Source organism: Leguminivora glycinivorella, chromosome 1 (assembly GCF_023078275.1).
Source record: "Leguminivora glycinivorella isolate SPB_JAAS2020 chromosome 1, LegGlyc_1.1, whole genome shotgun sequence".
In the NCBI taxonomy this organism is placed as follows: Eukaryota; Metazoa; Arthropoda; class Insecta; order Lepidoptera; family Tortricidae; genus Leguminivora; species Leguminivora glycinivorella.
Window position 1 is genome coordinate 26,342,194 of NC_062971.1, and position 23,050 is coordinate 26,365,243.

At 35.4% G+C, this 23,050-nt stretch overlaps 1 protein-coding gene across 2 annotated transcripts in view; it reads right to left on the bottom strand.

Moving 5' to 3' along the window:
* LOC125234761 (serine/threonine-protein phosphatase 6 regulatory ankyrin repeat subunit B) overlaps positions 1 to 19,951 on the bottom strand; it is a 36,707-nt gene extending 16,756 nt beyond the window's left edge. For both annotated transcript variants that reach the window (XM_048141262.1, XM_048141185.1), the window contains exons 1-4: positions 19,524 to 19,951; positions 4,625 to 4,726; positions 1,745 to 1,846; positions 1,215 to 1,331 (exon numbers count right to left, since the gene is read on the bottom strand). In XM_048141262.1, coding sequence (XP_047997219.1) covers positions 1,215 to 1,331; positions 1,745 to 1,846; positions 4,625 to 4,726; positions 19,524 to 19,856 — 654 coding nt within the window. In that variant the 5' untranslated portion in view covers positions 19,857 to 19,951. The remainder of the gene's footprint in view (positions 1 to 1,214; positions 1,332 to 1,744; positions 1,847 to 4,624; positions 4,727 to 19,523) is intronic.
* Between the last annotated feature and the right edge of the window lie 3,099 nt (positions 19,952 to 23,050).

Consider the following 23,050-nt stretch of genomic DNA (forward strand, 5'->3'; position numbering starts at 1 on the left):
CGTTTGCTCGTAGGCTAAAGCTCGCGGATCTTAATTAGCTAGTTTCTATTCGCAAGGGAGGCACGTTTTACTACGGGGGTATGTCCTTGAGACCTCACGAGTATTTTGTTGTTTCGATTTCAGATTATAGGAACAAGTAATTAATATTCGTCAGACTGGTGCGTGTAAGTGAAAACATGGCTAGCGCAAAAGTTTTATTAGTTTTATTTCATTTATGACGTTACGGGACGGGTCTGGCGCTGGAAGGGGCTTTGTTTACAGTGGAGGGCGTTTTCGGGGGTAGTTCCTGATGGCGGCGGATGGCGGTGCCAGGCGACGCGGCTGCACGCGATGCCGCGACTAACGATGCACCGCCACCCAATCTGCCTGCGAACCTCCTCGATTAAACAACTTTATTTCAATTACAGAGAATGCAATATCCTTTACATTTCATAAAAATTGAAGTGCTCCTGTAGAGTTTCGTTCATTTGTTCGATTTGGAATCTGCATATCGGTCTATCATTTCGGGTTTATTTGCTAGACGCATGACAGATTACTATATTTATGTAAAGATATAGGTACTCGTATAATGTTAAGCAGAAGCAGAAAGAGCAGCAGAAAACACGATGCTAAGTTTCGTATTTTCCGCCACGTGGGACTGTAGCTCAAGTTCAGGGGCCGGACTACAGGTAGTCAAGCAGTTAATTTCAGTTGACTTTTATTACTTTACCTTTCGAGTTATTATAAAAACAATCTAGCAATAGATGTATAAACACGTCAACATCCTCCTTGCGTTATCCCGGCAGTTGCCACGGCTCAAGGGAGCCTGGGGTCCGCTTTGACAACGAATCCCAAGATTTGGCGTAGGCACTAGTTTTATAAACTAGATATATAAACACGTCATAATAAGAAGCTTCGACCGTTGATGACTTCATTTGGAAATTATTGTGAGCATATATTTTATTTGTCATGACCAATATAAAAATATTTCTGTACGGCCGTTATTTAAAACCATAATGGATGATCCTTCTCTCTTTTTATATTATTTGCTTATTTGAAGGCCGGCAGCCGGCAGGTCTTAAAAAAGTGCTGTTGTATTTTTTCTTAATATTCCTCATGTTTCCTTTAAGGAGATTTTTCCACTTTCCACAACTCCCGTGAAGGGCACATCGTTAGCTGTGCGACATATTCTTTGTCCCTAGTTGCTTTCATTTCTTATACAAATATGTACTCACTCCATCAGCCCGCAGTCGTATGTCCTTCCCTGCGGCCGTGAGCAGTGCCCGCAGGATGCTGGTGGCCGTACCGGTCTGCCTGCTGGCCACGAGGTGGACCGCAGTCTGCTGTCGGCTCTATTACAAACACAAGTGTAAATTTAATAAATCATCGATATATACAATTTAATAGAGTGCCTAGCCCGTAAAATTACCTATTAGCATTAGTTAGTCTTCGTAGCAAACAAAAATATGGAAAGGAAATAGAAAGGGGGGTTTCAGAAAAAAAAACTGCACCTAGTTTTCAAAAACACTGATAGAGTTGGTGTTAAAAGCCAACCAGAATCACGAGAACAATATTAATTGCGATAAGTAACGTTTAGATAAGTCCCAGAAAGTAGTATTTTAAAGTTTATAAGTGAAGATGCTCGACAAGCGACGATTGGCATGTTGGCTAAGCAACTAGTATGGTAGCTGATTTTCGCGTTACCACAAGAGCTTATGAGAGAGAGAGATTAACATTTAAAAAAAGTACTTATACAAGAACTTACCCCTCCGGTGGCAAAAGGATCCACTCCTCTTTTGGAGAGCAGCAGCTTAACGATGTCCTCACGGGAGTACATCGCAGAGATGTGCAACACATTGTAGTTGTCCTGCCAAATACAAATTTTAATATTAAAAACAAATTTACGTACTTAATTTGTTTAGTTACAAATTTACGTAAAAGTGAAATATTACTGTGCCTCAGTTGAGTCTTGAACTCAATGCCTCATCCAAGGCATTTACACTTTTAAAAATCAAAGCAAAAGTTAAACAATTATACGCGTTTTTAATATCGTCATAACATAACGAAACAGTTGCTACGACTCCAGGGTTAATTTATTGGAGCTATAGATCTGACGACCGGTCTGGCGCAGTCAGTAGTGGCCCTGCCTGCTACGCCGCGGTCCCGGGTTCGAATCCCGGTAAGGGCATTTATTTGTGTGATGAGCACTGATATTTGTTCCTGAGTCATGGATGTTTTCTATGTATATAAGTATTTATATATTATATATATCATTGCCTGAGTACCCACAACACAAGCCTTCTTGAGCTTACCGTGGGCCTCAGTCAATCTGTGTAAGAATGTCCTATAATATTTATTTTTATTTATTTATTATTTTTTTATAGGTACATATAATTGCACAGAGTTGGGTCAAATTACCAAATCATATGCATTGACCTCAACAATAATTTGTCTTACCCCCTAGCCCTGGCTTTAATGTAGGCATAATTTTGAGGTTGCGTGCGTCTCCTCGATCACCTTCGGATTTTACAGGTGATGTCATTTGTGAAGTCAAACTCACGAGTCCAACACCATTCATGAGTCAGTCGTGAGTAAGGATGTGGCATTTGACTGGTCAGCGGCCGGAAAAGTTGAAGCTAGCGATAAGAAATCAAATTGCTGTGTCTGAGAACTTAGTGGCGTGCACTGGGCATTGTTGTTCAGAGTACTTCGTTGTAGTTGGCATATAATGTTCGATATTATTTATACTTCTGTATATGTATTTATTCATTAATTAATGACTTAGTAGCCTTGTAAATATATTATTAGTAGTATATCATTAACACATTATTTCTTGTATTCATCAGTCAACCCTACCAGACTAACTTGCGGCCCAATTCGAACTTTAAAATTCTCCAAATATTAGGTATAGATACGATATGGATCGGATACTTGTCTCAGTTTCAAAATTGTGTTTTAAGAAACGACACTTTTGACGCTCAATATAATATATGACTTACATTCATATTTTATATTGAGCTAATCTTTTAATACAGCCATTTACTTCCAAATGCTTATAAAGCACCGTAAAATTGTCCAATTAGAGCTCTAGTCCGTAGCTTGCTACTATGGTTTGCCTGTGGGCGTATTTTACTATACTTCATGTAAGGCGAAGACACAATAATGTCTACCTAATTAGTAATTATTACATACGCATCTATGAGCAAACAGAAGAACAACTTGGTATTGATAATTAATATCCTTTTGAATTTTGAACCTCTACGCCGTAGGCGTCTACGTTTTCTTTGGAACTTGTGACCTCATCACTGTTTCATTTCACCGTCAAAAACTTAATGAATCTTGAACCTTATCCTCTTGATAAATATGTGAATTGCTTTGATTATCCTTCTGTATATTTCTTCATTTTATAGCTAAAAAGCTAAAAATTGTTATAAAATCATCTAGAAATTATATACTAAATTACTTTAATACTGATTTTAATGCTAATATCCAGTAAGACGTAAATATGCCATACGATAAATAAATAAATGCTAATATTTAATTCGCACACAGGGGCAGGCTAAAACGTTTTAGTTTTCATTCAGTTTCGCCAAGTGCACGTTTGAGAATAAGTCCCCTGCGGCAGGCAAGCGGCAAATTACCTCTTTGTTCCACTTTACCAAGACGTTGGCTGGTAATTACTGGTGTGTACCAAATAGCCAGTACCCTGGCCAGCCAATCGATATCACATCTACTTTTTCATAACATGCAAAATTATGGCCACCACATTCGAGTAACCCAATTGCAGTATATTTATGGATACCGGTATTAGGTACGCGTGCTGTATTATTATTTTTTACGTCCGGAAATACCGTTTCTTGGTAGTCACATATATTTATTCATGTAATTTTGTTGTAATCTGCGTATACCTATACAAGACATAATAATTAATAACATTATATCTCAAATAACAATATCTCTGCTTTGCCTAAAGGTTGACTGGTAGAGAATGCTGTTTCGCATTAAGTCCGCCTTTTGTACTATAAGTTTTTCTTTCTTTGTGTACAATAAAGATTAAATAAATAAATAAACATTTGTACCTAAGTTATTGTCGTAAAAACGATTTTTATATATTGCCTCCATGTTATAGAGCAACCTAGACTTCAGTCACACCTCGGACATGGCGATCAAATATATGAAAGAGGCGCGTTCCTAGCACACAGTCTAAGCTCGTTTAGGTGAACGCGTGTTATGCTTGTATGAGTGAAATATGACAGGTCGACTGTTCGCGTTTTTGACAGGCGGTAACTGTGAGGTAACCGAGAGTGGGTTGCACTTTCAGCGGGGAGCGGGAGTGGTCATACTGTATGATAGTACTCTTTATTATACTGTGCTTCAGTGCATAAAGATAAAGTCTAAATTTCAGTTTTGAATGCGTTTGTGTTTGACACGTCGTCAAAAACTTTCAGGGCAAGTTTAAGAAAAAGCAAGTAAAAAATATTAAAAATAAAAACTACACAACACGCCATGGTTTCGATACGTGTGTATAAACGGAATCTGTACTTATCTATGAATATTTTTCTACTTTACATGGTATTTGAAATATCTAATATAAGTGCCTTTTGGCCTTATAAGAGTCAATTTGAAGAGTTGTAGGAGTACTTACATTGTTTCTGGCGCCGACGTCGGAGCCGAGCTCGATGAGCCGCTCGACGAAGGACGTGCGGTTGTCCTTCACCGCGTACATGAGTGGCGTCATGCCCGTGGTCTGTGGAGTAAACCAATTTTTAAATACAAAAAAAAATTAATCTTAATAAGTTAGGTACATCATCCACAACATATCCACCCACACTTGATCATTTTCACAGACGTCAAAAGCATGTGAGTGTAGGTATAGGATATATTATTTTCATTTTCTGTTTTAATTTTTTATTTTAGTATTTCAATTTATGGCAAATTGCGATACTTCCATAGAACGAAACAAATCCGATTAAGGGCCATTTTGAAAACAGTAAGTTAGATAATTATATACCTTTCCGTGGATACTTAACAGTGCTACAAAATACTAGTAGATGGTACCGTAAGGGAATAAAACAATATATTTTACGTGAACGAAGAAGAAGATTCTATATGAATTCCCCACTATGCTCAGGATTATAAAATAGGTGGAAACTCTTTTGTGACCACGTGAGTGATGTATTGAAGAGCAGGATGTGCCTTTTCACATCTCTTATAATATTTAAAAATAATTGAAACTAAAAATGTGACCTTTTCGTACAAATTGGCGCCGTCGTTTGTTTTCTACAGTTTTATGTTAATTATGTAGTTATCCTTATATAATATATAATTTGATCTTCGGTCGTCCATTCGATTTTATTAGTACTAAAGGAGGAGGAGGGAGTAACTGTGTATTTTGGGTATAAGTACATACTTAATTACGTATCGAGAGTATACTAAATTGTATAATATATTGTACTATAAGTTAATATTCAATTACACACCAAAGATATGTAAAAAAACTAATTCATGAATAATTATATTTTTTTGGTATATTAATTAATAGTTGTTTGTACGTCGAGTTAGTACCCGTAATCAGTCTTGTGACGGGTAAAACTATAAAAAAGGATCCGGGAACGTGAGAACTTAATTAATATGAATAATAAATGACATTAGGTCACCCTAATGATACGTCAGTGGCCTTCCCTGACCTAACAGATTAATGATGTCCTAAAACTTCTAAACGTAAACAACTTTGATATCTAAATTTAATTCGTATTAATCGTGTGGTTGGATCTACGCGGGTTTATATCGCGTTTAATACCGGTTGGCGCAGTAAAGGAAGACATGTAAACATTGATAAATATTTAATGTTGTCTGGAGCTTCTTTAAATAATTTTAGTTTATTTCGGACTAACTGCACATGACCTGGGCTACTCAGTTCTAGTTAGCTCCTTACATCTAGGATTTGTTTAATTTCGACGTAAATAATTAATTGTTATTGGTAATTTCTTTGAACTTATAAAAAACATTAAACAAATTATTTCTAATGGAAACTCAGTAAATGAAAACTGCATTGGGTATTATAATGTAAATTTTCTAGCAGTTATTATATTATAACACTATTTTCTTCTACGATAGGAAAATTACATGTGAAATAGCATAGTTTTATTAATGTGGCTCATTAAGACGAGTCCTTGAGGCTGTCACGACGAGCTTCACGGAATAAACGCTGCTAATGTTTCAGTTTAGAGTGGCAGAGCGGCCGAGCTTCCGTGTCGGTAACAAGCGGCCAAGCTGTCGCGCGCCGCAAGTGATACGCTCAAGCGGGCTTATATATTTTTAGAAGACTCTGGTTACCACGGAGAAATAAGGAAGCTGAGAGTGCTCACTCCACAAAAAAATAATTATGCCTAAAGCCTAAAAGAAAATTCCTTTTCTTAAATATTTTTTTTGATACTTCATTATTTTTTAAATATAAATCAATAGTTACAAAGCATATAAATTTCATCAAGATATTATGAAACTCAGTTTTTAGACAAAACAATATATCTTTTATAGGTCATCAATTTTCTCAGTTTTTGATTCGTATTTATTTCCATAGATTCAAGATAGGTACAAAGTATACATTTATAAAAAAAAACATTTTATACCTACTTATAGTTACCAGTTTCTTAGGCAGGGGATCACATGGTAAATTAGTATGCACAGCCTAGGCCGAATAAATTATTTGTTACTCCCCAGCCGCGCTTAATATGTGTCCCCGCTCTATCTTGAAACTCGCTGACTACTTTTAGAATTAGCAGCCCTCTTCCCGTGATTGGCTTAGAGTGTGCACGGCCTCGCTTTAACAATTACTCTAATGATCTCTCACACAAACGGTTATTAACTACATTTGGATTTACACTTTACACTGAACGGAAAATGTTGTAAGGCGACGTGACGTGACCTCAGGTTTTTCACATTCTCACTGAGCGTGAACTTGAGATGGTATAAAATAAATCTATACAATATTAGAGGAAAATCATATTTTAAGCTATGTGCAGAAAATATTCGGCACACGTAAATGTTAAGGTTGGTGCAATGATTATTAGTAATATATTAAGCAAAAGTTGTAATCATGTTTCTTAACGATAACATTACTAAACTAACCTCAGGTTTTGAAAATTATGATATATATACCGATTTTAAAAATAACTTGGATGTAGGATACATCAACGTAAACCGGTCACTCCCTAGGTTAAAAAATATATTGATATTCATAGGCTAGGTCATGTTTAATTCCTATAAACTAGATGGGATAGGTCTAGGCACACCTAACTCTTGCATTGTAGCTAGCAATAAAGGAGTGGAATCACTCGTAATGTTGCCGCAATTTAGGCAGATACATTCCTCATGTCGAGGACGGCCTTGTTCTGTAAAAATAAGTAGCCCAAATTACTGCGGAACGTGAATTAGGAAAGTAGATTTATTAAATAGGTTTATAGCAAAAATAATTATATCTATTCATGCCTTAAACAAGTCTTTGCGTTACCCCGGCTCCGCTTGGCTTATGGGAGTTTGACTACCAATTCCAAGAATTGTCGTAGGTTAGTTTTTAGGAAAGTGACTGCCGTGCCTCCAGTGCCCATGTTATTGAGACTATTGAGACTAGTCCGATTTTCTCAAGATGATGAAAAACTATTAGAATAGATTTAAATGTATTAGAATTGATGTATATTTGTTAACTTTTTTTACATATGTAAAACTCAAGCAATGTATATAAGTATATATAAGTATATATTATAAGTATACCTAGATATTTTTCTAGCACGAACGTCAAGTTGCTAGTGCTTGACAAAAGAAAAACATCGACAATCTTTTTATCGATAAATAGCCTTACATGAGGTTATTAATTACCCCTCATAATAATCTCTATAATCTTGAATAATCTTGTAAGAAATTATGTAAAGTATTAAAATATGGTTCGATTTATTATTATTGTCCATTTATTTTCAAATATGTGACATTTGTATAAAACATTAATGTTAATTAGACATAAATTCAAGCCTATATTGACATGTTATGATGTAAGTTATCGATAAACTATTAACCACTGTATCACTATTAGTGTCACTTCGTTCGTGCCAGAAAAATATCTAGGTATAATAGAAAAATATTTAGGAAAAATATAGAGTTATAAGTATAACATTTAGTTTAGTCAAAATAAACAAAAACACTTCAATTGTTATAAAAAGAAAAATCAAAATACATAAAGAGTAAAAACAAATAAGTAAGGTCCATCAACAATCGATTACGGTACAGGACAGAAACGTTATACCTAAATAAATACCTAAGATGCATTAGGTAAATATTAGGTAAAGCAAGTTGGTTATTGTAAACATTTTCTGTATTTTTATAGGTATGTACCTAAAAAAAAAACAAATTATCGTTAATCGATCCCCTCTACAAGCTAATTTCCGCACGTGTCCTGATTTCGCGAATAACGTCGCGGCGGGGCACTTCCTGAGCATTGCAATATCCGCTATGTAAACCCTTTTAGTAAATTGTCAGAGCCGATTCAAGTGCTGACCCTCGCCCCTATTACGAAAGCTGTAATGCTTTCGCTATGGCTTTACGGAGCACTGTCATGGTAATGACAAATACAAGTAGGGGCGAAAATGTAGAACGGAAATTAGACAATTATTCGTGGAATCTTGTCATTGTTGGTAAATAGAACACGTTTCAGGTTAAGAAAAAATATCGGGTGTTCAGGTAGTCGTTCCTCGTTGTCTTCTTTGATTTTGGGATGCATAATAGCTCTTGTTAGGTAACTTAGTCTAAAGTAAAGCAATACTGAGTAATACTGATGCCTAATTATTCTCCTTGTTTATCCAATTATAAACTGTATCATAGCTATACATATACAACATGTAACGTCAAAGAAAAAAGTGTCCGGTACTCGGACGAAAAAGTCAGATCGTCATGAGAAGCCCCACTGGCTTTGAAAATATTAAGATCAGGCTATGAATCTCCTTCAAATCTGTATAAATAATCATTTTTATGAAAATAACACCTTATGATTTATAATCATGAAGAAGTCTGAATAACAAAAGCTTTTTGCCTATTGACTGCTAGAGCTTTTCGATATTAGGTAGGGTTTAAAGAATGCAAAGTCACTTCCGCTTTTTTTTTCAGCATAGCAATTAAATTGATGAACTTCCGAGGAAGCTAAATAATGAAGAAGAGCTTTTACATATTTCTAAAATGTGATACCTACTAGTAAATATGCATGTCACTTACTGGTAGGTATAAGATCGGTATATCACACTGAGTATTTTTCGTATGCTGGTGGGGTGACGCCCATGATAATGGCATGTTTATCACGATTATTTGGCCGATTACTAGTTTTATGTGGTTTTATTAAACGTCAACATTTTGATCATCAGCAGGCAATCGATAAAATAGGTCCCTATCGCACTATTAGTAAGTGCGATAGGGACGGCCTGAATTTTATCGTCTATCGCGCGACCATGATAAAACAACTGATAAAATAAATAGGGACGGCCAGATGTTTTATCATTTATCGTTACCATTCTTGCCAGGCAGGAGACGATATGGATGGGATCTGGATCTAATTTTCGACGTATTTATGTATTAAATTAAGAATCAAAGTTGTAGCTTAGTTTAAGGTCTGCATGGCTCTATTAATTTATAAAAAAAAAACTTTTGCATAGGTAATTAACGAACTTTATGACTATGCTAGTCACTTCCGTCATGCATACAAATAAGAAATTTCGTAAAAGAATAACGTAAATATGTAGTTATACGAATTCCTCAAGCCTTAACCAAAAATTTTCATGAAGTTTATAGCTCGAATACTTAAGTTTATTAATCATACTTGCTTTGTGCTAAATATTTATGAATTATTCATAAGGTTACGGCAGTTAGTTCTTGTCATTATAGTACAAATTCGCAGCGAGTGTAAAATGAAAGGAAATTGCGGTAAAGTGTTGTTTATCAGGCAACTGCAGGTAATTATCTGATTATTTTATTGCAGTTTTAGTTTGACAATGTATACGAGTATTGTCATAATTCACTACGGGTTTACGTTGGGCGGTATGGGTAGTGTAAAGTATACGACATCAACGCGACACGACACTTGGATTATTCAGAAAGACAACTCAGTGAGCTCTTCGTGTCATTATTATCTTGTCCATATTATAGTTATTATACTATAATATTGCATCAGATTGGACTTGTTCTTAATGTAACTAACATTTGATATGGAAATAATTTTAAAAAGTTTGTTTTACCGTAACTGTCATTGAGTAAACAAAATTTTACATAGGTATCATTATTTAAGTACATATAATATACCTACTCTATTTGCCAAAAATGTTTCTTAACTATACAAATAATAATAAACAAATATGAGAAAAAATATAATATTTAAACATATTAAACATACAGATTACCATCAAAATGACATCGACTATATCTACGTACCTAACTATTACCTAAAATATAAAGAAACAGTGTTTACAAGAAAACTAGATAGGTCAACGCCAAGGTCATTAATCCTATCGATTGAGCAGGCGCAAGCCGCACGCAAAACTCCTTGCCTTGACACACAAATGGTCAGCCACCGCCACTTCACCAATTTACATCTGAAATTATGTAGGCCGAGCGGTTTGCTGCCGGAAGCGGGCGATCCACGAGCTCGACGTATCCACATTATTTCAATTACTTATTGAAATGAACGGCAGAACTTTGATTCACATCTAATATTGACATTTTGGAATAAATATTACATTTTGGAACTGTAAATGGTACATATAGGAGAGGGCAAGTTGAAATTATATAGGATTTACAATCTTCATACTGAATCGTACCTCCATTTTTTAGCGCCACCTATTAGATACTATCATAACTACACTGATGATGCCTACAATTTTTTTTTTCAAAATGTGTATTGATTATCATGATAGAAATATGTACCTAATTTGTTCTTATAAAAAATAAAAACACGCAAAAACATTTGGGGAAAATATGATTTTGGCCACTTCCATGCTGCGAAACAGCGCCATCTAGGGGTACGCTTTTTTTGTATGTTCATTGTCAGTCCCGTATTATCGTTCTTGATTTTAGCATTTTTTCTAGGATGGATCAGTACTACACCTACATGTGGAATCAGCATGGTCTAGTGTGGAGAAAAAACTCAAGTAGATACTGATCACTATTTGTAGATCAAGTGATTTTTCGTTGTTTTTATTAAGCCTTTAATTATTTGACATTCTTTTCCAGTCATCCGGTTTTAAATCGTGAATTGTATTGAAGAGATTCGTTTTTGTATCAATAATGATTTTAAGAAGGGTTGTTAGAAATGATAAACCACAGTGACGCCGGTTACCAAATTCGAAAACAGAACAAATGTCTCGATTTTATCAAAAACATTTAAACAAAATCTTGCACGTGTCGTGAATTCGGCGCGGAGTAGTCATTTCTATTGCTTGCCTAACTTAAATACGACTACTCCTAACCATTATAATCGTGGTATCACATTACATTTAGTGGTAATTGTTCGTAAGCTCATACTTATACCGGTTATCCTAGTCAGATTCTCCAGCAAAGGGAGCTACAGCCCCTCTCGTTCCTTCGCGAGTACGTTATGGTAAGCAGCCCTCGTTACGCCCGCCGTCTGACACACTTTACTCACGCCACGCTACGGGAGCTGCCCAGTAAAGATTTACTTTTTAATTGAGCCACTGGCACGCTTGCCGCTATCGTAAACGACTATTGTACGGCCAGAAATAGACGACATGTAACTAAAACTAAATTTCGTTTTTAGTAATTATTCGAATGAGTGTTCTGAATTAGGGTCGTTTTCACCATTGGCAACTTGAATGCGCAGTGAGAAAGGTCTCTGTTTTATTACTCCAAATAAACTGACTCATAATAAGAGCCAACTAGATCTATACGTTTGCTACGTACCTAAAACAAAAGAATGCTGTGCAACGCAAGCACGCCGTAAGTGTCGCAACACTCGCAAATGGATCATGCTTGGCCTTTACCCGGAACTTCATCTCCGTATAATAATGTGAATGCTTCATTATTATTATTTAAAGCCTATACCGTGTCCCACTGCTGGGCAAAGGCCTCCCCTTCGATTTCCACTGGTCCCGGTTATGAGCGATCTCCGGCTAGTCGCTGAGATACACGTCCAGGTCGTCCCGCCATCTCCGCCTGGGCCTGCCAGATCCCCGCCCGTCTTGCGGCACCCATACGGTGCTTCATAAAAAACATATTTTTATTAAAACCATATCTTGATATTAAACTTCATCCAAATCTGAATTTTAAAGCTTTCATTTAGGGCATGCAAATGTAATTACAGACGGTCAGAGCTTTCGCATGTAGGTATGTACTTATAATAAGGATATTAGTAGGAAACAAGGAGGAAAACAAGATGGTGGTATTTAAAACTGACAAAGAAAGTTTCTGAAACGCGGTTCGTCCCTCCATGTTTGTGTGATATCTTGGCAACGGTCGCGTGCAGCGCGCAGTCATCTTTACTTGTTTTTACTACCGGAGTCAGTTTACTGCGAGATCGATCAACCATACCCATCCCTGTATGATTTGTTTTGGTTTTTCGTGATCGGAGAAACGGAATACGTGGGTTGTAAATCGATAGGACAACTCGGATGCGATTTTTAACATTCAGTAGCAAAAACTGATAAATATTACAAATGGGCGAAGATGTTTTAAATATGTTACAGATTTCTAAATATACATAGTAAAGAAAAAGAAGTATCCTCATCAGTCATATATATAAGACCAAAAAACAAATCGACTTCTAAGAGGATAAAATAAAATACCTACTATTCCTATAATAAAATCCTAAAATGCGTTAGCAATTTATATGTTTGTTGTCGATGCAAAGTCTATGTTTTTTAATATAACTAGTTTTATTTTATCAAAATAAGTAATAGGTTATTCTCTAATATGAGATAAAAATATTCTGCGCTTATGCGTGTTTTTCGTTTATCAGCTTTTAATGTTATCTAATAGTACGAGAGTCCACGACCAAAATTTTTGTCTCATAGCAATACAGCCAAAACCGCATCAAATCGATAGATACGATTATTCTGAACTCGAAAATACCAATATCAGACATTTTCCGCGTAGCGTTTGATCTGACCGAATTTTCAAAATTGTCAAAGAATTTTACCGAACTGCATCATAGCAATATGTCTGATTTGCAGAATGTAGTTGAATGATAGTTCTGAGATATCGGAAACATATTTTTCAGACGTTAGTGGTGTAGCGCAAACCCGTAAAATCACTTAAAAAAATTAAAAATGAGACAAAAAAAATGTCTCATAGCAATACGTCTGAAAATCTTATTTATTAGTAAATTTTGGTTATTTGATGCGAACAAAACAATTTTCAGACGGAAATGTGAACGCATTAAATTTTGAGACCGTTTTGAAAATGTTAACAAATTTTACCGATCGGTATCATAGCAATATGTCTGAAAATTGTTAGACATGATAAAATAAGTTGTCCACATGTGCAAAAAATTTATATCAGACAAATTAAGTGTAGCACCTTCTCTATTATGGGAGTATATGCTACACTTAAAGTGTCTGAAAACAGGTTTTTGGTAATCATGGCAGCAATACGAAAAGTTAAAAAAAAAATTATCCGTATTGCTATGATACAGGTCGGCTAAATTTGTTGACATTTTCAAAAATGCGCTCAGGCTATGTGCTACGCGCAAAATGTCTGAAAACAAACTTTTTCGTAATACAATTATAAAATCTATGTACATTTTCACTATCAGACGTATTGCTATAATACCGACTGCCTTTTTTTTTGACACAGCAGAAATGGCCTCCCACGCAGTTGCAACACTTTCGACCGTTACTACATACCTAGTCGGGTTCAGAATCATACAATCTAACGATTTTATAGGGTTTTTGCCGTATTGCTATGAGACATGGTTTTGGTCGTGGGCTCTAGTACTATAAAATACACGAATGTACCGTGTTTTTGATAGCAATTACCAAATGTAATGGCATTGCCGCTGTCAGATATATCGGAGTGGACAAGGTGTTCACAAATAGGTATCTAAACTAGCTTGGGTACGTAGCCATTTGTACATTTGGCTACGTACCGTTATATCGTTAATCATAGTACATTATCGTTATAATTTATAATATCGTTGCTCTCTTCCTTATTGGCGCGACAGAGCCAGAATGCGTTTCAACCGGCGTTTAGCGTTAACGATTGTCATTTCATTTCTAGGCGGGCTGTTGTCAGGCCACCAAAGTGTGAATGATGTGGTCCCAATCCAATTCAACTGGTATGGTATGCTCCCATACCAGTTCTCATACAAGTACGCTGACGTCAAAGTCCTTTTTTTTTTAATATATTTATTGGCTCTATTACTAATGTAAATTAATTACACTGTCTAAAACGTTATTGACATTATTTATAAACACGCTTCAGGTCTCTAATAGCGATTAATAATTTGGGTTTTATGTTGTTTTTAGTTAGGTATGTACATATATTATATTTTTAATTATGTCTCTAAGGAAATTGTATAACCAACATTGTTAAATACACCATAACTATGTATAACTAATTTTATTTTTGCATCACGCGTTAGGAAGTATAATTTTTCTCGAAGGGATCGTTGCACTTTTCTACCTAATCAAGAAAATAATATTGCCAGCGTAAAAAGAGTTTGCACATAATATAATTGATCAAAATGTTTTTTATCTGTCGGTAACATGCTTACTATTTGTACATAGTCGATAGTTGTTAATATTTTGAAAAATAATTTCCACCTTGGGCGTTAACACTTGAATCATTTGCTTCGTTCAGGATTCAATTGCGCTCTCGCCGTAAATAATATGTAATTTTGGTCCCTTGTGCCATAATTACATATACTTAAATATATAATTAGGTTTTAGAAGTAAAACATTAAATATTCACTAAGTGGTGCCTATTCTGATTTTAAAATTTGTTATAGTTTTGATATTTTATTGATAACTTATACCAATTTTGTTCCATACAACTCTATGTCATATATTGTATATGTCATGCGTTTATCATCATTTATAAATTAATCAATCTACCTAATACACTTACTACAACAAAAAAAAACGCTAAAACGAAATATAAAAAATCTCACTTAAGTAGAGAACCGACCTCTGGAAGTGAACCCATGATGCTGGCGGCGTTGCCCCTTTGCACCGCTAGACTTAATTTTTGGGCAAAGAAAGACCCTGCCCTGTAGTCCCTATTCAATTTATACATTTTTAATCATTTCATGCCGAAATCTGTAAAATATGACCTAAGTTATTTTTCCCATTTTTTAGGCGTTCTCAAATCCGCCGACCGAGTTTACTTAAATTAAAATAAAACCATGTGCACTAAAATATTCTAGCCTTTTATTTATTGGAAAAGTTGGAGCCTATGTGGAAATTGAGTAGGGGGTTGCTGGGAGGATCCTCCCAGGACCCCAACTTCATTTAGCTTTTACTCTTAAAATAAAGGGGTAGGTACAAATTATTTCAAGTGTACAAATTCAGCACCTATAATCTAAACCTCGTATAATAAAAAAACCCAAAACGCAGTGGGGTTTCTGGAGAGCATCACATAAAAAAAGAAGTTTAACAGTTTTTGGTTAAAATATATGAAAAATGAAAATATCAAGATTGTGAATGCAATGGATGGGATTCGGTTTCGTATATGGATAGATACCGAGACGAACATATATCTCACAAAGGTTTTTATGATTTGTGTAATTATTCGGACTTATCATCACTGGGTGGCTAGCCGAATGGCACAATCGCTCACGAAACGCTCACGAAACGAAGCGCTAGTAGATATCTATCTCTATCGCGCTTGCAAACAGAGCCAGCGATCGCTTTCAGAACTATGTTGGTGCAAAAGTGAGTCAGTATCTACAAAATAGGTATTATCTAATGGATAAAGTGTTTATATTTATCTGCAATAATGTAATAGGTCAGTTAGTTCTTAAGTGTTTTAGCAATAAATTATAAAACAGAAACCAAATTATTAGCCTTTTCTGAAAAAAATAAATAAAGAAACGTGTCAAAATTATGCATGTTGGTTCAGTTGTGCTACAAACTGTAGGTTTGTAATATTTGTTTGTTTGTTTATTTGTAATATTTCCTGTAGAAGAATATTAATAGTATTTCAGTATGTTATCTTCTTTTTAATGTACCTAGTTGATATTTTAGCAATGAGTAATGAGAAACTTGACTAACAGATCCATCCATCATGTGGCTGAAACTAAAAATAAGCTATATAGAGAGTTCAAAATTTGCATACCAGATTACTATATAATATAATGTTCACAAGAAATAAACGACCGATTGTGAGAAATTTACCCCTAAGAGGGTTACACAATAATTACACATGGGTTGAAAGTGTATATGTGTGTACCGAGAACAAAAAAAAAAGGTGAAGGAGTGAAAGCTTTTAAGTCTCTATATTACAATACAGGATTTAAAGTTTAGCCTTATTGTTAGTTCTTCTTAGTTGGTGTTTGATAAAAAAAATCCTATTTTACTACAGGCAAACTTCAGCATTACATGTGCTACGACGTAGCACAATGTTACGCTTTTGGTACATACTCTACGGCTCACCGCTTTACCACCGGGTTTAATTTAAAATAAGTATATGAAATAAAAATAATTAGCTCTAAATAAATACAAATGGATATGACATTTTTATTTGACGGAACGTCATTTTTGACCATGATAATTTGATAAATCAGATCCATATCATATGGAGAGCCATTTGAAGTTAGCATTATTTTACAGATAGAATCGGTGAAAAATAGATGGAGATCCTCCTTTTTTATACACTGGGAGTCAAACGAGCAGACAGGTCACTCGATGGTAAACGATCACTGCCGCCCACGCATTGTCGGACACATTGGACATGGACACCGGAACACCAGAAGGGTTGAAGGTGCAATGCCGGCATTTAAGATGGGTGTACGCTCTTTTCTTGAAGGTTTAGAGGTCGTATCGGTTTGGAAATACCTCATTATTCCTGATTTTCAAACTATACAAATGAAAATAGTCGCTGCTTTGGATGACCCCTATAACTATATGGAAATAATTCAATACATTTTATAGTTTGTTTTCTTTTCAAAAAACCTTTATTTCTAGAATTTACTTCTAATCTACTAATATGCCGTAATATTCACCATATAGTAAAATATCCTATAATGGACGGTGATGCCATTATGGACAAAAAACATATATCCTTAAAAATAAGTATCTAAAATTAGTTTCTAAAAGCTGTCGGCAATATACCATAAACTAGAGTCATAGAGCTGCTTAATTTTGAAGTTTCATTTAATTCGTTTATTTCTGAAGGATTTGGCGACAAGATAAAAGTCATCAGTTTACTACGCGTCATACTCGTGAACGGGTGCCGTCTGTGAAGACCGGTCTGTTTAAGCTTACTGGGGCTATTATAACTAAGTAACTTTAATTCTGATTTATATTAGATTAGGACACTTTGTTCGGTTCTCGTTTGTTTCCTTTCTTTTAGTGAATATTTTAAATATGTGATTTTGACTCTTGGAGACCATATACATCTCGAAGGAGAATTAGATTAAGTATACATTTTATCTTTAGTTGTGACATTTAGAGTCATTTGCACCTCTAAAGTAATTTTAGACTTTTTTTTGTATTTGTACTTTTATATTTAGTGTAGTTCTTGGTTGTAATTCGACATTTAGAGACCTTCTACATCTCTAATTAATTGTAGTAGAGTTAGTATACTTTAGTTAGAACTTAGAATTAGTATAGTATCAATTGTAATTTCAATTAAATTTTAAATACCTCTATTTTCTAAATATGTACATATATGTGTCGTGTAAAAGTGCCCCTGTGGCCTATTTGCTGAATAAATTATTTTGATTTTTAAATTATTTTGATTTTTGATTTTTTGACTGAAAAAAATATCAGGACGAATTCTTAGTAATGTTGCTAAGAGAGTTGAGTTCATGTATAAAATAATAAAAAAATAATACTCGGTGTAATCTTGAATGAGTTTTGAGTATCAGTTGGCTTTAAAAGCAAAATTTTAAACTTATTTCACTGTCCATAATGGGGGATCCATTACCGGAGAACTGTCGTCCATGATTGGAGAAAAAACACCTCGTTTAAATTTGTTAACTATGAAGAAATGTAAAAGAAGGATAAGACATTCAAGTTTTAACACGCTTAGCGGTAGAATTTTTACACGTATCAGTGAATTATCAAAAATAGGCAAAATTTTATCTTAAACTGTCCATGATTGGGTCCGTTACCTTACATGATATATTAATACAACTTTGTAATTCTGTGTGCAAATTGTTGATTTCATCAAAAAAAGTAACATTGGAATGTTTTAATCATTTTCAAACTAAATCACTATAAATATACTTATTAAGTACGTCAGAATTAATAATTTATGGTTGGAAATATTTATACATGGATAATGGTAATACCACAAAAACTTTTATAGTGTATCATGTCAGACGTCTAATTAACAATATATTTATTCTATGTAATACTTACCGAATATCCCAAAGACTTGATGAAGATTTAATTATGTGTATAAAGCTACATTTAGAAGTTTCCTTCCCCGATAAGAAGAAAAGTTTCTGGGGTACCAAACTTAACTTCGAGGTAGATTTTTATCAACACTAAATTGCACCTCGCCAAAGTTTGAGACTGAGTACATGCTAGAGCGCAGACAACTGTTTTTTATTTCATTTTTAATGCAGTCAAAATAGTAAAATCTTATTTCAACCGGCGTTTTGCTGAATAGTGCTGGGCACGAATATGATATAATATTTTATTATATCTTTAGTTTTACTGTCTGGTGTCGGGTTCAAATCCCGCTAAAAGTATATATTGTGATAAAGTAATTCATGAACGCTTACCTATATTTGTTCCTGTGCTATGGGTATTTTCTATGTGGTATATTTAATATACGTAATATGGAATCCACAAAATTTTAAAGTGTATTAAATTCGAATTGAAAGTTTTTTTTTTAACATTTTAATAAAAGTAGCTGAATTATTTAGTTGGCCAGATCTAGGTGTTTCAAAATAGACTAAACTAAATAGTTCAATACAGCTTTGAACCATTTTGCAAATGAACGTTCATTTTTAAATCATGGTTGTTTCTGGTCCCTTTAGAGGCATGTAGGTATCTGCGTACCTAAATATGTAATATTATAAGTACTACGAAAGCAACAAAGACATTTGATACGATTTTATTATTTAGGTATAAATCCTTTTGTGGATTTCGACTGCAGTGCAGCCGTCTATACCAAAATGATTGTTTGTTCCTTTTATACTACGTCTTTTTTTTTATACTACGTCGGTGGCAAACAAGTATACGGCCCGCCTTTTGCTAGACAACGACAAAGTAACGCTTTTCATTTGGTTTCCAAGTAATTTTCTCTACTAACAAATTCATACCATACTTCGGTAGGTAGTCTATGTTTTGTATAGTAGGTCATAGAAATGAGGGTTAATAGCTAACCGGATCGTGTATGCCCGCCATGGGCACGGTGACGGCGTCCTCTCCGCCGGCCGCCACCAGCTTCTCCAGCACCTTGAGGGTGTTCTCCACCGCCGACCACTCCGTCTTCTGGGCCAGCACCAGCACCTTCGCTGCCGCCTCCCGCATGTTGACCCCCGCGCTGGGAGGCTTCGGAACGTCTCCATTGCTCTCCTTGATCTCCTTCTTATCACCATTGACGGAGGACGTCTCGTCCTTATCATCCGTGACCTTCCCCGCTGTCGATTTATCATCCTCAGTGTTTTTCTTAGGCGGACCCTTTCCGCCTTTTTTGCCGCCTGGCGCTTGAGACATCCTCACTTCATAACCAGGTCAGGTTCACGATCACTTCGTCATCACTACACTGAAGCGTCGCGTATCACCGTGCTCGGTCTGGGCTATGTTGAGCGCAGGGCGGGCGGGCCATGACTGCGGCACGGCTGCGTAGCTCAGCCGATTTCTTGCATGATTCGAGTATATAAAGGCGAAGGCAGGTGCGCGAACCGGATTTACAAACAAACTTGAATCGGCGATGTCTCAAAACGTCACATGCATTGGCTCGATTTTTACTTTTCTGTTATCGGGGGATCTCCGTCAGACTTCTAGCTGCTGTCTATCTAACACGTTACACGATGCACGATGCGATGCTCGTAGGAAACATTGTGTATTGAATTTTATACTTGGATATCTTCTTAAAAAAAAAAACGAAATGCTAAACCATATGTTTACCAAAATGTTGTGGAAATATTTTCAGACCTATGGACCTATGGTAAAGAATACGCTTAGAATAAACATCCCTACGATATGTTTAGTTTAGGTCCTACTCGTGGACGGGTGGCAAATATAATTGCTTTTTCTAATTTAGAAATGTAAGTACGTAGCTATCGTTGTCAATAGATTACATTTTGCTGATTACATTATAGTCAATTGGTAAAACGTGTCGAGTCACGTACTTGCAGAACCGAGCCGGTTTGGAATCATCAAACGTGAAGGAAATATCGTAAGTTCATAAGCCAGATTATTAAATTGAAGACTTGAATTTGCATCATATTTCAGGCGCGCATATGAGCCGCAGTTTGTGGGCCCTTAGTTTAGGTAATACACATTTAAACTACTAGCCCCTACTTGGGGCTCTGTGAGTTGTATCGAAAAGCATTGAAAATGTCATTATATTGTCATAAGAGTATGACATAGATTATAAATGCTGCTGCTGTATTATTTATTCAATTTTGTAAAAAAAACGCGACGACAAATAATTTACTAAACTGTTGGGAATCACGAAAAATATGATCTGTATATCTAAGTTCTCTGCAGATATTCAATTTGAAACGGAGACCTTCGCTGGTTACAAGCCCTAAAACTAGGAAATTTATGAAAATTCTAAAACAGAAAAGTCATTCCAATCAGCAGTTACACATTTGTGATAGGTACTCGTATTTCACGTAAAGTCACATTTAACTTCTCAAACCTACACCAACGTAAATTGAACCCTCCATATATTTTATGCCTCCATCATTAGCTAAATCTTGCCAGTGTGTTCTGAGTCATGGCATAATTTACACAATGAATTCGTGTGGTTTCAATGTAATTTTTTGTTTGTTGATCTAAAAATCTTGAATCGGCGACTCCGGGGTAATTTGGTTACAATGAATGCTTCGTAATTTAAAAACTATCAGCAGATTGAGTGATTCAAGTGATGTCTATTGATTAACATCAGGATTAATTATGAGAATTTACCTATTTTTATCAATTGTATCTGTACCGTACCTACATAAGAAATATACTACATAAGAAAAGACTACTACGTATATAATCGTAAAATAATAAAATTGGTATTTTACACTTTAATATGGGCTATAGGTACTTACTAAATGACCTATACTCGGCTTAAGGGCATTAAAATGAATTAACTCCTTATCAGCTCTTTAATTTATTCCCCAGTTGGATGGCCTCGTCCATCCTCGACCTTGTTTGGGAAAATTGGGGGAGGAATACGGACGCGTTTCAGCTACTTCGATTTGTATCGTGGCCTTAAGAGGTCGAGGGAAATTTGCATGTTTCGTCACAGGCGGGGGTGCGCGGCGCGGGGGGCCGTCGCGTGCGCTCCACGCGCCACTTCCGGTGCCGCGGGGCCCGGGGCGCGGGGCAGCTCCGCCACGGCCTCGATTCTGCCACGGCGATGATCAGATACGGAGGAACACAAGGGCTTGACCACCGGTCTGGTTTAACATTTTTAATACAATAACTAGGCAGTAAGACGTGCATGTTCGAGTATAAAGATGCGAATTGGAAGGCAAAACGGGACAATCGTAAAGACATGATATCTACCAGTTTTGTTTGAAAACCTAGGTTTTGCCCGATGCATGACTGGTAGATAACGTCATTGGGCATTAAGTCCGCTATCTGTGCGCGTTTTTTGTAATGAATGGAATCAAGTTTAAATAAATGTTACAGGCATCTGCTTTTATACTAGGTATTGGTAAATTACGTAAATTGGAAATATGGCCCGTTTGCTATATAAGATAATTAATTTCTCAACCTTCAACTGGGGTGTTAAATGTTACAGGTATATTATTTATTTCATATAATTATTACTTTAGTAGTGGAGTGGAGTTGGATATTGCTATGACGCTTTTTCAGGAAGCTCGCGTACCTTAAGTATTTACCCGCGGTAAATAAATACGTCGATGTAATTTTTTTTAATAAGAAAGTAGGCAAATGAAAGAAAGGTCGCTATATGACGGTAAGCTATCACTGCCGCCAATGTACAACCGCAACACCAGTTAGCAACAATTCCAAATTGAGATAGGTACTTTCATACTTATACACGCTATCTAGGTTGTACATTTTGCGTTCAAAAATACCTATATGCTCCAATCGAATCGTTTTACATATTGCAGGCATGCATATTCCAGATTATATGTTAGAGGATTGCTAATGGAGAGCTAATTTTGACGATACGTTATTTATGATGACATTGATGACTATAATAGTATAATGTAATGTAATGCTTAAATTTTCCCGTAGTAAAGTTCTCCTAAATAGTAAACACTCGAAAAATAGTCGACTAATCACATCATTATCATGTTGCCATTGGTTCTATAATTTATGGCCTTATATTACTAAGGTTGACACTATCGAATGTGTACAGTCATTTATTAACACCGTATCTTTATTAGGTATTTATACTCTTGAACTACAAAATAATCCACCAATATGTTGCCATTCAATCCACCAATAAATTTTCATTTTTCTGTGACACTATAGATAAGTACCTGGTATAGCTATATTTTTAATTTACAATAAAAATAAGAATAATTTCACTCAAAATAAACGTTTTTATAAATAAATACTATGATAATATTGATAGTACATAGATTGGATACCTATATTTTTATTTGATACTAATGAGTAGCAGTATACTTAATCCATACTATAATCTATACTAATATTATAAATGGGAAAGTGTGTGTGTGTCTGTTTGTTTGTCCGTCTTTCACGGCAAAACG